This window comes from Hemitrygon akajei, chromosome 12, assembly GCF_048418815.1.
Source record: "Hemitrygon akajei chromosome 12, sHemAka1.3, whole genome shotgun sequence".
In the NCBI taxonomy this organism is placed as follows: Eukaryota; Metazoa; Chordata; class Chondrichthyes; order Myliobatiformes; family Dasyatidae; genus Hemitrygon; species Hemitrygon akajei.
In genome coordinates this window covers 46,739,601-46,754,749 of record NC_133135.1, presented here as the reverse complement: position 1 = coordinate 46,754,749, position 15,149 = coordinate 46,739,601, and the positions used below count along the sequence as shown (strand labels likewise).

At 38.4% G+C, this 15,149-nt stretch overlaps 1 protein-coding gene across 1 annotated transcript in view; it reads left to right on the top strand.

The window, feature by feature from the left end:
* The window catches only part of LOC140736972 (sodium/glucose cotransporter 4-like), a 59,294-nt gene extending 44,469 nt beyond the window's left edge, over positions 1-14,825 (top strand). The window contains exons 11-14 of the mRNA XM_073063039.1: positions 3,056-3,224; positions 5,027-5,242; positions 8,935-9,085; positions 12,303-14,825. Of these exons, the coding sequence (XP_072919140.1) occupies positions 3,056-3,224; positions 5,027-5,242; positions 8,935-9,085; positions 12,303-12,508 (742 nt within the window). The 3' untranslated portion in view covers positions 12,509-14,825. The remainder of the gene's footprint in view (positions 1-3,055; positions 3,225-5,026; positions 5,243-8,934; positions 9,086-12,302) is intronic.
* The last annotated feature ends 324 nt before the right edge of the window (positions 14,826-15,149 follow it).

Below are 15,149 nucleotides of genomic sequence, written 5' to 3'. Positions count from 1 at the left end.
CTCTTGCAGGCATGCTGTGGTGCTGATCTACTGATGGTACATTAGAAAGGTACAAGTGGAAAATAGCTTCTTCATCAAGATATTAAAAGGTATCCCACTTATCCAGGTGTATAATCACTTTCTCATCACAATTATTTCCCCTCTTGACATTTCCCTTTAGTCGTCCTAATAAAAAGTTTATTTGCTGGAACTAACAGGGTATCTTTGGCATTGTGGAACATTCAGAGTTAGAATTAGAAACAGAATCAGGTTTATTATCACCAGCATTTGTCAACTTAGCAGCAGCAGTACAATGCAATGCATGATAATATAGAAAGAAAAAATAAATAAACAAGTAATTACAGCAATTATATGTATGTATAGTAAATAGATTGAAAATAGTGCAAAACAGAAGTAATATTTTTTTTAAGTGAATTAGTGTTCATGGGTTCAATGCCCATATAGGAATCAGATGGCAGAGGGGAAGGAGCTGTTCCTGAATCACTGAGTCTGTGCCTTCAGGCTTCTGTACCTCCCACCTGATGGTAACAATGAGAAAAGGGCATGCCCTGGGTGATGGGGGTCCTTAATAATGGACACTGCCTTTCTGAGGCACTGCTCCTTGAAGATGTCTTGGACACTACCCAAGATGGAACTGACTAATTTTACAACTTTCTGTAGCTTCTTTCAGTCACCAAAATCATGAACTTTGCCAGGCTGAAGTGTGAGATATTGAATAACCTGCCCATTATAAACCCTGCCTAATATCCTTCGCAAGTGGAATTGGAGGATAGTTATATTTTGCATTGTGTTGAGAAATGCAGTTAATTGACAAAAAAAATTGAATAGAATTAGAATTGGATTTCTAGAGAGCATTATAAATGTTATATTTTCAAATCAGGAAGAGAACCTGCATGATAACTGGCTGCATTTTATAGATGGTAGACACAGCCATTGTGCACCAGCAGAGGAGAAAATAAAGGCATGATCTGTGATGATTTGTCATGATGGAATTGAGCTTATTAGGAATTGAAGAAAATGGTTTCATCGAGGCAAATGCAGAGTATTCCATCACACTCTTGCTGTCTACTTTGTAGAAGTCGAAAAGGTTTTGGAATGCTAGAAGATGAGCCACTCACTCACTATTGAATATCAATTCTCTGTCCACACTTGAGAGAGAGTGTGAGGAAGCTAACAGGATCTGAAAACTTTTCCACGAACTGAGCTGGCACCAGTACCCAACAGGTGATGAGACTACACACTCCATTTTACTGAGCACAAGCACTGAAGTGCATAGAGGTCCATTACCTTAGGACTCCATTTTAACTACTTAATATGGACCATTTCTAGCTAATAGGTGTGCAGGCCATCTGTTTCAATGCACCTGCAAAATCTGCAGAAGGCCTGATTCTACGGACATTTAGTGCAGGGAGTTATTTCTCAGATTTGCATCAGCATTTTTCATTTGTAGAAGGAAATGTACTGGTGAAATGGTGTACTTGCACATGCATGAGGAGAGTGGCAGACTGTACTTCCTTAGAAGGTTGGCGTCATTCAATGTCTGCAGTGAGATGCTGCAGTGAGATAGGTCAGTTGTTGAGAGCGCCCTCTTCTTTGTGGTGGCGTGTTGGGGAGGAAGCATTAAGAAGAAGGACGCCTCACGTCTTAATAAGCTGATAAGGAAGGCGGGCTCTGTCGTGGGCAAAGTACTGGAGAGTTTAACATCGGTAGCTGAGCGAAGGGCGCTGAGTAGGCTACGGTCAATTATGGAAAACCCTGAACATCCTCTACATAGCACCATCCAGAGACAGAGAAGCAGTTTCAGCGACAGGTTACTGTCGATGCAATGCTCCTCAGACAGGATGAAGAGGTCAATACTCCCCAATGACATTAGGCTTTACAATTCAACTGCCAGGACCTAAGAACTTTTTTTTAAAGCTATTATTAATGCTTTTTGAGTTAGTGATTTAGATGCATATCATATTATTACTGAGTTAAGTATTGTATGTAATGAGTTTTTGCTACAACAAGTGTATGGGACATTGGAAAAAATGTTGAATTTCCCCATGGGGATGAATAAAGTATCTATCTATCTATCTATCTATCAGACAGGCAACTGAACATGTCTGTCTGATGATATATCTGCTAGCGTCTGCAAAGGAAACCATGTTTCTCTTATTTCAGCCATTTTCTTATTGGCAATGATTCTGCTGTTGCCATTTATACCCTTTCTAGACTGATCTTGTTTTCCTTAAAACAATACTCAATTTTTGCATGATCTTTATCATTTTGCCTTCCACCCGATTACTGACTCCCTTTTGTTCTAGCCTTCCTCTTCTTACTCTGCATTTGAAACCTGCTATAATTCTGCCTTTTGTACATTGTAATGAATGGTTATTAACCTGAAAATAATAAGTTTTTTCCTCTGGCCATTGATGCTGTCTGACCCTCTGATTATAAACAATCGTTTCTAGCTTTTCTGTTCATTCACTTACCATTCACATATTGCTTCCAATGTCCAGCTTGAATTTAACCTGATATGCCTGCTGGTTTCCAAATGAACGTAATGAATCAATTGAATTTCACAACAAACTGCTTGCTTTGTGATTATTTTCTGATACCAGCATTTTGTTCCGAATTTACTCTGTTTAACTGAATTTAAATTCTCAATATTATCAACAAGCCTCCTGGTAACTCTTTCTCTGGGCTCAGTGCCCATTTTACATATTCTTATTTTGTGGGATCCTTGAGATTTTAAAACTCAGTATAAACAGGGGCTGTTGATGTGTATCTTTCACACTACTTCTTTTGCATATCGGTTCATGGGCAATTATTTGTGCAGTTGTAATACAAGGACTTTATTGTTCAAAAACTCCATAACTGCAGAAGAGAAATTCTCTCCAATTGAATATGTATATTTGCTGCTTGTAACAAGAAGTGATTGGTAATGCATTGATCAATATTACAGAAGTGTCTTGAAATAAAGGTGGTTGAATGGACATGAAGCAGAGAGCTTTTGGCTGTGTCCAAGTATTATTTTTTAATTAACCTGTCATTGTTTTTATTTGTTTTGCAGGGTATTTATTATTTTCATGGTTGCTGTCAGTATAGTATGGATCCCTATTATTCAGAAAGCCAACAGTGGCCAGCTATTTGACTACATTCAGTCTGTTACCAGCTACTTAGCACCACCTATCACAGCACTTTTCATTATGGCAGTCTTCTGGACAAGAGTCAATGAGCCGGTGAGAACCAGTACCAGTGAGAGCTGTTGCAATTACTGTCATTTAATAGCCCATTAATGTAGAAAATCTGCTGAAACCAGAATTAAATCTTCATAAATGATGCATTTCAAAATGTATAAATATCAACATAAACTGCTCTACAAAGACTTAAAGTAATCCAGTTTGCTGAAAGAACACTTTCTTTGGAGTTAGAAATGTTCCTGATAAGTATTACCCCATTCCATAACCCAGCATGCAATGTACAAACTTATTCAAAGTTCAAAATAAATTTATTATCAAAGTACATATATGAAATGATATGCAACCCTGAGATTAATAAAGTCTTCCTGGGCTTCCAGCCAGGTATAGGCATCAATTATAACTGATGTTTCTCTGCCATCTTAAGAATATGAGATGAAGGTCTTTGAAAGGGAGTCCATAGGTTGTGGGAACAGTTTAGTATGAGGCAAGTGGATCTGAGTGAAGTTATCCCCTGTGGTTAAAGAGCCTAATGGTTGAGGGGCAACAGCTGTTCCTGAACCTGGTAGTGTGGGTCCTGAGGCTCCTTCCTGATGCCAGTAATGAGAAGAGAGCATGGCCTGGAAGGTGGGGGTCTTTGATGATGGATGCTGCTTTCCTACGACAGTGCCTCATGTAGATTTGCTCAACAATGAGGAAGGTTTTTGCCATGATGGACTGGGCTGTATCCACTATTTTTTGTAGGCTTTTCCATTCAAAGGCGTTGGTGTTTCCACACCAGGCTGTGATGCAATATACTCTCCACTACACATCTATAGAAGTTTGTCAAATTTTTAGATGACATGTCAAATCTTCACACACTTCTAAGAAAATAGAGGCACTGCCGTGCTTTCATCATAATGGCGCTTATGATGCTTGACCCAGGACATATCCTTTGAAATGACAATACCAAGGAATTTAAAGTTGCTGACCCTCTCCACCTCTGATCCCCTAGAGGACTGGCTTATGGATCTTTGTTTTCCTCTTCCTGAATCAGCTCCTTGGTCTTGCTGACATTGAGTGAGAGGCTGTTGCTGTAGCACCACTCAGCCAGACTTTCTATCTCCTTCCTATGTGTCCAACTGTTGAGTAATCCTGCTAAGTGGCCATTATTCAAGTTCATGTTTAAACATTATTGTTTCAATACAGTCATGCCAAATCCTTTTTTAAATCAATTTCTATGAGTATTTCCCCCCCACAGTTTCACAGAATAGTGCTGAATACCATCCGTTTTAATATATACTCAGATTGACACCCCTGAGGCCAACTGCCTACTTGAGATTATGGATCCTTCATCCAATTTCCTTTTAATGATAAGTGCCAGAGTCATATTTAAGAAGATATAGATTATAAAACAGCTTAGGTTGCATTTGAATTAACTAAAAGGCTCTAAGGCAGAATGATCTAACATGTTCTCACTCCAGCAAACAGTAGGCTATCGCTCAGTATAAAGGATATCATGAAATCATCATGACACATTATATTTATAGTATTGGCGCGGATAATCATGAAAGTCGATCATTTTCATGAACATTGACCTAAATTTTTTACTAGTCTGCCAAACAGGAAAATTCTTGACTGATTAGGAACAGCATGTCACATTCTATGTAACTACATTCCTAGCATAAAGATTATAACATGTGTAAGCAATAAAATGCACGCAGGGTTTCTTTGAAATAATAATATTTCAACCTGTTTTCCTAAAGGAAATTGTACATTGAGTGTATATGTTATACCTGGATTCTTTAGTAGAGATTAATAAGTAGTTAAAGCATCTTGATGAGATTTTCTTATATATGTTACAGGGTGCTTTTTGGGGATTGATGGTTGGGCTGATTCTGGGCCTTGTTCGAATGGTCATGGAGTTTGTCTACGGAGTGCCATCATGTGGTGAAGAGGATAAAAGACCATCATTCCTCAAAGACGTGCATTACCTTTACTTTGCTTTGATTCTATGTGGAATAAGTGCAATTGTTATCACCGTCGTCAGCCTACTGACGCCAGCAATCCAGGAAGAAAATGTAAGTGATGGATATTGATATATTAGTACATCTCTCAAAAAAATCCACCTTTTAAGTTCTTCCTTAGTTTGTCTACTACAGTAAGGTATTCCAAGATCATGCTTAGAATTCCCTAGAGGATCCCCATAAAAAAATTAAATGAACATGTTTTCCTTATATTTTGTAGCTGTGCTATTTGTAAGACACAGACTAGTTTTTCTTTGGTCCACTCAATTTTAAAATCAACCATTAACATCAGTTAACCATCACCTCTGAACTGATGTCCAGGACTAACCTTGATTAACCTTGATCTATTTTAACCTTGATGTCCATCCAGAGCACTCTAATAGGGTTAGATTTTATTTTGAAAAAAAAACACTAATTGGTTTATTTCGGCCCAAAACGTTAACTGTACTTTTTTTTCCCATAGATGCTGCCTGGCCTGCTGAGTTCCTCCAGCATTTTGTGTGTGTTGCTCAGATTTCCAGCATCTGCACATTTTCTGTTCTTTGTAATTGGTTTATTTTCTCAGTACAGGAATGTTTCTATTAGTTTTCATATACAAACATTTTATTGATGCAGTGTCAGATTCTGATGACGGGTTCGATATGGTGCTAGAGCTTAAGGTTGCATTAATCACAATTGTGTAAAAAGACAAAAGATAAGTCAAAGGTGAACTGAGTGACTCAGTAACTGAAGCAAATCAATTCTGAAGGTGGAATATTAATCAGGAGAAGATTTTAAGAAGAGTGAGGTTAGGTGAGCCAGTTGTTATCTGAGTTACTCTCCCAGAGTTGAATGCCTAACTCAAGTTGAATGCTGGATTTAATTTTTGTAAACAATATAAACCATATAAATCAGCTGGTTGACTGGAAATGGAAAAGTTGGCATGTATGTATGTGGTCATCCTGAGAGAAAAGAAGATTTTTATTCTACAAGACCATTTCCACTTACATGACCTGGACCCCAAGAAACTTAATAACCTGTTGGAACCCTCAAGGCCCTTCAGACACTTCATCCAGAGCCATGATGGCAGCAGTCTGGACTCCTGTGGTAGCCCTTTGTGTACCTTCTTGTCGTCAGCCACCACTTGCTGTGTCATTATTTATGTAATTATTTATGTGCGGTTGCTACCATTTACAAGCTGGAAGTAAGGGCCTCATATAAATCATATAAAGGACATTTCATGAGGGTTTTATTAGATATCAGACCAGACACCAGCATCTCAACATTCATGCTCAACCACATTTGTGTGTATAATGCCCCCTGTCCTCATCCGAGTCCTGTAGAGCTGAACTCATGTGTGACATTGCTTAAGGGAAGCGGGCAAACAAGTTTTACTTTCTTGCAGTCTGGCAGCCCTACAGCTGTTACTTCTACTGTCAGTGAAGTTGCACAATATATGTTGGTGGCTATCAGGCAGAGATCTTCAATGCCTGGCAGCTCATCAGCTGCTACTGGCCCCTAAGGTTGCCATCTCCCATTGCTTACACCTTTCTGTCACATGGTCATCCTAGTCTGCAGAGCTACCTCAGCCAAACAAAGACTTCCAGCAATTGGAATTGAAGGGGTAATGTGTACGAGTACATTTACTTTCAGCTCATGCAGAGGCTTCTAGAAATACTTATACCTCAAACGTGTAAATAGGTAAATAATGGTGACTGCTCTTCTTTAGCACTTGAATCCTTGCATGTCTCTTCCTCCACAAGTTACATTATTGCCATGCACCACCATTAATTGTTCAAGTGTGGTTGCTTTAGCATCTGCTTAATTTTAATCTTCTTCCAACAGTCATGCAGATAAACAACCTCAGTGATCCAGGTTCACCCTTGACCTCTTGCTTCCTGTGTAGAGTTTGCATGTTCCCATTTGGCTGTTCTAGTTTCCTTTGTACTGGTGGATAGGTTAATTGACCATAATAAAATGCCCCATATGTAGGCAAGTGGCAGAATCTGGAAGGAGTTGATGAGAATTTGGGAAGGATAAAATAGGTTAATATAGGACGTGTTAAAACAATGGTTGGTGCAGACTTGGTAGGCTGAAATGTTGTTTCCACATGAGTTTCTGCTGTCCTGGAAGAATGGGAATGCTCAGTAATGAGTACATATAAGACTGTGACTGATATACGTCTAGACACTAGGCAAATTCGTAGAGCTGATGTGGAAAGTCAACTGTGTTGTTGAATGGTGGAGCAGATTCAGGGGATAAGGGGCCTTCTGCTCCAATTGTTTAAGTTTTTACTGTCTCACAGGTACCAGCACTGATGTGACATAATTACTTCAATTGCAATGAAAGGTTTCATGTTGATTTCAACTATTTCACTGGTGTATTGAAAAATTAATTTGATTTGATATCCCAAACAAAGAATATTACATGTGTTTTATAAGCAGATTTTAGTTGTTGAACTGACACAATATTTGAATATTTCCTTCACTATTCCTGAAGTTAAAACATCACTATTTTTCTTGAAATTTGGAATAATATCTGTAGTTCCAGGATTACAGCAGAATATAACAATTATTCGACCAATAAAGAATTAATTCATGGACTACAGACCAATTGTCTTAGTGTCAGTAATGGGCAAGATAATACAACATCTCAAGATGGAGGATATCAAATAAAATAGCAATGATTTCTGAGAGAGCTCATGGTCAATCAATCAGTAAATTTACCCTAATGTGAAAATACATTGGCAGATAGTAGAGTGGACCTGTTATATATTTTGTTTTCAGAAAAGCTTCAATTTATTATTACATTTATTCCTTGTAATTTCTAAAATTTAATAAATATTTTTTTTTAAATTTTACAAAAAGAAAAATTTCAATAATGTGCCAAGTAAGTAAATGATGGCAAAGAGCATATCTTATAGAATAAATGGGCAGGTAGCAGTATAGGATCAAAATATAGCTATAAAATAGAAAATTGATATTAACGGGTTACAGAAGTTTCCTGTACTGGCAAAAAAAAAGTGGGCAACTCATGCTCAATATTGACTCAAAAATAGGTAACAACATTTGCAGAGATCAAAATAGAAGTTTTAGCTCCTAAAATTAAAACTGCAAAGTGAATATCTTTGCAGGCTAGCGCAGTATGGTGAAGTACAAGATGTTTTATTTTGATTGGGAGAGTAAGTCAGATAAATGTTCAACTAATTTGGATTGAGAAGCAAAGAGGTTTGGGAATATATAGCCCCTTCCCATAGCACCCTCTTATAGAACTGCAGACATAAAACCTGTGCTTTTATTTCAACCCTATCATCTGTTTACAGTCGCAAGAATTTTTCTAAATGAAGTAATGATCTAACTGTGTGTGCTTTTCAAAATAGTGTAGTGCATTTGCTGTTCATGTGGAAATGACAGCACAGGGTGTAACTTACCGAGGTCAGGGTTGAACCTAGGCTGTTAGAGCTGAGAGAACACTGTGTAGAACAAAAAAAAAGACAGTTCCCTGAAATTGTTTAATATTGAGCTGCCATTGCTACAATGTGTCTTTTCTCTAATTTCCGTCTACTCAACCTTTTCCCCCATTGAATCCGGAGGTAACACAACCTCCTTATTTTACTGCAGTAATATATGGCCAGTACCTTCTCAATAACATTACAGAACACACAGTAAGTAAGTCTGTCTTTTTGTTATTTTGCAAAATTGTCAACTGTACATAAAGTTTACTGATCTCTTTAGTTCACACAATAAGAATTACTTATATTTTCAAAGCTAATTCGATTAACCTGGTGGACTAGAAACATCAAAATTTCTACAAAACACTTGGACGATAACTGGAACCAGCCAAAGACAATCTCCGAGCTGATTGACAGAAGCGCTGAATCATTATCTATCACAGAGGACGATGAACTGCAAGAAACAGGTAAAGAAGTTTTGGAGAGCTATGGCCTGAAATGTTAACTCCGTTTCTGTTAACCTGCTGCTTGACAGCTGGGTTTCCCCGCCAGTTGCTGTTTTTATTACAGGATTCATCATGCACACTGCTTGCATCACCACAATCCCAAGCACAAAATTCAACCACTGAGTGAACAGGGTTAGGAACATAAGGCACTTACTCTTTGAAAATACCCACAGTGGCCACTTTATTAGGTACCTTTTCATTAACTGCTTGTTAATGTAAATATCGAATCAGCCAGACATGAGACAACTCAATGCATAAAAAACAGGCAGGCAAGGTTAAGAGGTTCAGTTGTTGTTCAGACCAAACATCAGAGTGGGGAAGAAATGTGATCTGAGTGACCTTGACAATCGAATGATTGTTGGTGCCAGATAGGGTGGTTTGAGTATCTCAGAAACTGCTGATCTCCTGGGATTTTCGTGCACAGCAGTCTTCAGAGTTTACAGAGAATGGTGCAAAGCACACAAAAAAAATCCAGTGATGGGCAGTTCTGTGGACAAAAAAACCCCCATACTTTACAACACTGGTGTGCAGAAGAGCATTTCTGAACCCACCACAAGTTGAACCTTAAGGTGGATGGGCCACACTAGCAGAAGACCATGAACATATGGTCATGGTACCAAGGTACCAAGAAAGCAGCTATTGTATGCATATTACCTACCTAATTTTTCCTCTATTATTGCCCTTTCTCCATGTTTCCTTCCTGAAGCAGCATTTACACTTGTAGTTGGTGGTTCAGTTATATCAGATCCCACTTAACTATTACAAAAACAATGAGCTAAGAAAGGGTGGGAGGTGGATCAATGAATAAAAGTATCAAATGTAAATAAAGAATAGAAGACATCATGGCATATTGAAGACTGCAATAGAAATTAGGTAATTACAGATTGTCCTGCAAAATATTGCACTGTTTCATAATGCAGTGCAATGTTGTAAGAGCATAGCAAAGCAATGTATTTCTTGGGATCTCAGTCAATAGCAGGGCAGACAGTCTGCTTTCTTATCTAATGATTTTGTGGATGCAGAAGGACAGGGATTTTGAAGAAGCAGAATGAAATAGAGGAAATGAATTAAACTTCTGAACTCTGGTTTGGTAAGAGATAATCAAATAGATAAGAGGAAACAATTCAAGGTCACACTGAAGGTTTCTTTGAAAAAGAGTAACATCATGGGAATCCTTGGCCCTTAACTTCTTACAGTGAGGGGGAAGCATGTGGAAGCCCGTATTAAAAAGTGGAAGGACTGCACAATCTTACAGTCCACCCAGCAGGTCACGATATCAAGCTCCTCCTAGAGTCTACGGTCCCACATTGGCTTCATCGGCCATCCCAGAACCCACTGAACTGGAATGCAGCAAGTCATTAAGCCTATTGGACTGTCTTATAAGAGACAGATGTTTAAAATGAAGGATAGTGATCCAGTGGGCTGCCTTGTCTCGAGTAGTGTTGAATTTCTTCAGTTGACAGAAGCACACTCATCTAGGTAATTAGGAAGAATTCCATCACTTCTTTATAAACCTGGTTGATGATGGATCAGTTCTGGGAAGTCAGGGATGTGCTTACCCAGACTCTGCACTGATATGTAGTTTCTGGTCACTGGTGCACTCTCTCACAGTAGTGCAGTTTTGGTCACCCTACTGCCATTAAGCTGTAAAGAGTGCAGATGAGGTTTACTCCTCCTCGGCCCCACTCTCCGGCCTTCTCCCCGTAACCTTTGATGCCCTGGCCAATCAAGAACCTATCAATCTCTGCCCTAAATAGACACAACAACCTTGCCTCCATAACTACGTGTGGTAACGTTCCACAAATTTGTCACCCTCTGGCAAAAGAAATTTCTCTGCATCTCCATTTTAAATGGATGCCCCTCTATCCTGAAGCTGTGCCCTATTGTCCTAGACTCCCCCACCATGAAAAACATCCTTTCCACAGCTACTCTGTCCAAGCCTTTCAACATTTGAAAGATTTCAATGAGATATGCCCACTCATCCTTCTAAATTGCAGTGACTACAGGCCCAGAGCTATCAAACGTTCCTCATATTATAATCCTTTCCATCCTGAAATTATCCTTGTGAACCTCCTCCGAACTTTCTCCAAAGCCAGCACACTTTTTGTAGATAAAACTGGTCACAATACTCAAGGTAAGGCATCACCAGTGCCTTAAAAAGCCTCAGAATCACTTCCCTGCTCTTATATTCTAGACTTCTTGAAATGAATGCTAACATTGCATTTGCCTTCCTCACCACTGACTCAAACTGCAAGTTAACATTTAGAGTGTTCTGCACAAGGACTCCCATGTCCCTTTGCATCTTAGATTTTTTGTATTTTCTCCCCATTTAGAAAATAGTCTGCACATTTATTTCTTCTACTAAGTGCATGGCCAAAATTGTATTTCATTTGCCACTTTCTTACCAATTCTCCTAATCTGTCTAAGTCCTTCTGCATCCTGCCTGTTTCCTCAACACCACCTGCCCCTCCACCAATCTTTGTATCATCTGTAAACTTGGCAACAAAGCCATCTATTCCATCAACTAAATTATTGATATACCGTATAAAAAGAAGTGGTCCCAACACCGACCCCTGCGGAACTTCACTAGTCACTGGCAGCCAACCAGAAAAGGATCCTTTTATTCCCATTTGCTGCCTCCTACCGATCAGCCAATGCTCTAACCATGCTAGTGACTTTCCTGTAATACTATGGGCTCTTAACTTGGTAAGCAGATTCATGTATGGCACCTTGTCAATGGCCTTCTGAAAATCCAAATATACAACATCCATTGCATCCGATTTATCTATCCTACTTGTAATCTCAACAAATTCCAGGAGGAACTTCTTTAGCCAGAGAGAGGTAAATCTGTGGAATTCTTTGCCATGGGAAGCTGTAGAGACCAAGTCTTTATGTATGTTTAAGGCAGAGGTTGATTGATTCTTGATTAGTCAGGGCATGAAGTCAGGAGATTAGCGCTGAGAGGAAAATTGGATCAGCCGTGATAAAATAATGGAACAGACTCAATGGGCCACAGGGCCTAATTCTGTTCCTATATCTTATGATCTTACATCAGGTACAAAGGGAAGAAGGGCTTTATGGGGAAACTCCATGCTCCTACCCCTTAATGAGAATGAATGCATTACATTTGATGCTGTTGCTCCATTTGATGTTGGTGTACCTCTTTATCTTCAAACAGCTGCACTCTCTAGGTGGAAGAAAACATGCTTTTGCCTCTGTGGCCTGTCAGTACAGGAGGAGCCTGAACTCACAGAAGAAGAAAATGATGCCATACGGGAACGCTTAACGAGCATTGAAGAAGAACCCTTTTGGAAAAATGTGTGTGATATAAATGCTTTAATCCTACTGGCAGTTAATGTCTTCTGCTGGGGATACTTTGGATAATTTTTGTCGTGTTGATTACTTACGGACTGGTTTTGTACCTCTTCAGTGAAATACTTGTTTGTAACAGTAGGTTAACGGCAACAACTCCATAAGAATTAACTTTTCTGTTATTGACAGGTTCAAACATATAAGATTACAGGTAACATATTAATTAAATCGACACCAGCTTTGCAAGAACAAAGATAATTAATTCCAGGAGTAACTCAATTAAAATAATGCTTTTTTTTAGCGACTTAAAAATATTGTAAATAGAACAAATAAAAACAATTGTACTCAGTTCCTTTACATTCTTCCAGTTTAATGTTCCAAGTTCATTTTGTTTTAACATTTCTTGTCCTGTCTGATCTGTTATTTTTCTGACTCCCTCTTCTTCCCAACAAAATGCTTTAAATATTCACCAGGTAATTCACTACACTTTTAAAATTATAACGTTATTTGCGTGAATGTAGAAACAGAGGAGAGTGAAGAGGATCGCCGAATTGCTTTGGGGCCTATGACTTTGCAGACTCATCCTGAGATGTCCCTCGATGAAGAAACCCCATGCATGGTTCCGTATGATCCATGGCTCCTCTGTTCAGGGGTTGCTGACTGTGGATGTCAAACAGCTCTTTTCCATGCTGTAATCAGCCCGTGATCCTGTGGTGGGGTGTGAATTTGTGTGAGGAGCCAGGGAAGTAGCCCTTGTTCTCCAGGATCTTTAGTGCTGGTTATTGAAAATGGTTGGCAAAGGACTCATATGCTCCCCCTGGAAACATGTTATTGGCCTTGAGGAATCTTCTTGTGTCCACATCTCACTGCACATTAAGGAAATGAGAGCCTTTTCTGCCATTCTGTTAAGTACCGTATTAAGGGTCTCAATGGCATGAGAGCTGCCCTACATTTGGAAAGCCGGCAGTCTGAGCCTGAGCAAATCCCAGTGCCTGGGTCCTAATTTCTCCCCACTGATAACTAGTTAGAGACGATCATTTCACCAAAATTGCAGCCTTTAAGGGATAAGCGTCACAGCTGCAACTGTTTGAAAAGATCCAGTGTCGAGGAAGTTCAGAGTCTACATGACCATGAAATTATGAAATTTCCAGCGAGTGCATCCATGGCATGAGAATAGAATATGACTACTTTCATGAATTCTTTTTGAGAAGCACTTAAATAGTTCAAAATTGTAGGTCTTACTTGGGACACCAAAAACTGTTGTTTCAGAGTTTGAGATTAAATGGAAGCTACCACCCACTGTCTGCTGTGTCTTTGGTACTCATGAAGAAGCACAGCAGTGATTGTCAGTGTAGTAGTAAAAAAAAGTGTATACACTATGTGCAAATTATATAAGTAATCTTTTGAACCAAAATCTGCAGATTCCAAAAATCTAAGATAAAAACAGAAACATGGGAAACTCTCAGCAAATTAGTGAAGGGCTTTTGAAATGTGTTGGTAACAGCAGTTTGTTTTTGTATCTTATTAAGATGGTCAAATGCTTTTGTGACAGCCCATTCAGACATAACATAATCCCATTAAAGGAAGATACCATAAAATGGACTGAGATTTTGGTTTGATTAAAATAACAAGCTAAGTTGAGATGGATTTCAAAGCAACTCTTCCTACATCTTTTCTACATAATCAATACTTCATAAAGAAATAAATTCTTTCTTACTCAACAAACTACTTCCTTTTTGATTTGTTAAATCATTAAAGGGTTTTGTAAGTAGAACATTTTAGAAGTATATCCTCACATTTTACATGACTTTTACTTTCATACACACAGTGCTTACAAGTATTTATCATAACCCCACATTTATTTTAGTTGGTTATACCAGTAATTAAAGTATTTACAGGGCCTTTACTAATTCAGTCATTTTCAAAGAAATTGGCTAGCAATAATTTTATTTACTTATTATTTTCATGTGTCAGGTTGTAGCTAATAAAGCATATTCTATTGTATTGTAACCAATATGTAATGGAATCTGGATAACAATTAGTTTGTTAACCTCTATTATGTGATTGACAATATAAACTTAATATCTCCAGAAAGACCCAATTGCTGAATAGCTTTACCATGTCATTTAAGTCTTTTGTATTTATATTAACATTCTCTTCATCAGCCCAAGCACTTTGGATGTCAGGGAGCAAGTCACTCAACCTGGAACATCTTGTGTCTAATCTGTTGTTGAGGCCATAATATTTATAGGGCTGGTCCAGTTGAGTATTTGGTCAACAGTGATCTGCAAGAGACTTATCAAAAATAATGCTACTGAACACCAATAACAAGTGGATAGACTCTCTTAATATGCACATATATTAAAAAGTGGATAACTGATAAAAAAAATCTGTATTTTTTTGTGTTTTTGCACTAAGTTTTGTTTTCTTTACTCCTTATTCCATTTTATGTCAGAAAACTAGTTAGATCATAGCAAGGATTTTGCACATACCTTCTCCTTACCCTTATTGTAAGAGGTGATCTAATCGAGGTGTATAAAATAATGAGGGTGAATACATTCAATCATGCTCCCAGAGTCAGGGAAACAAGAACTAGAGTGCATAGGTTGAAGGTGACAGGAAAAAGATTTAATTGGAACTTGAGGAACAGCTTTTTTTTAAGCAGGAACTAAGCTGCCAGAGGAAACGGTTGAGGGTGGTACAATACAACTTT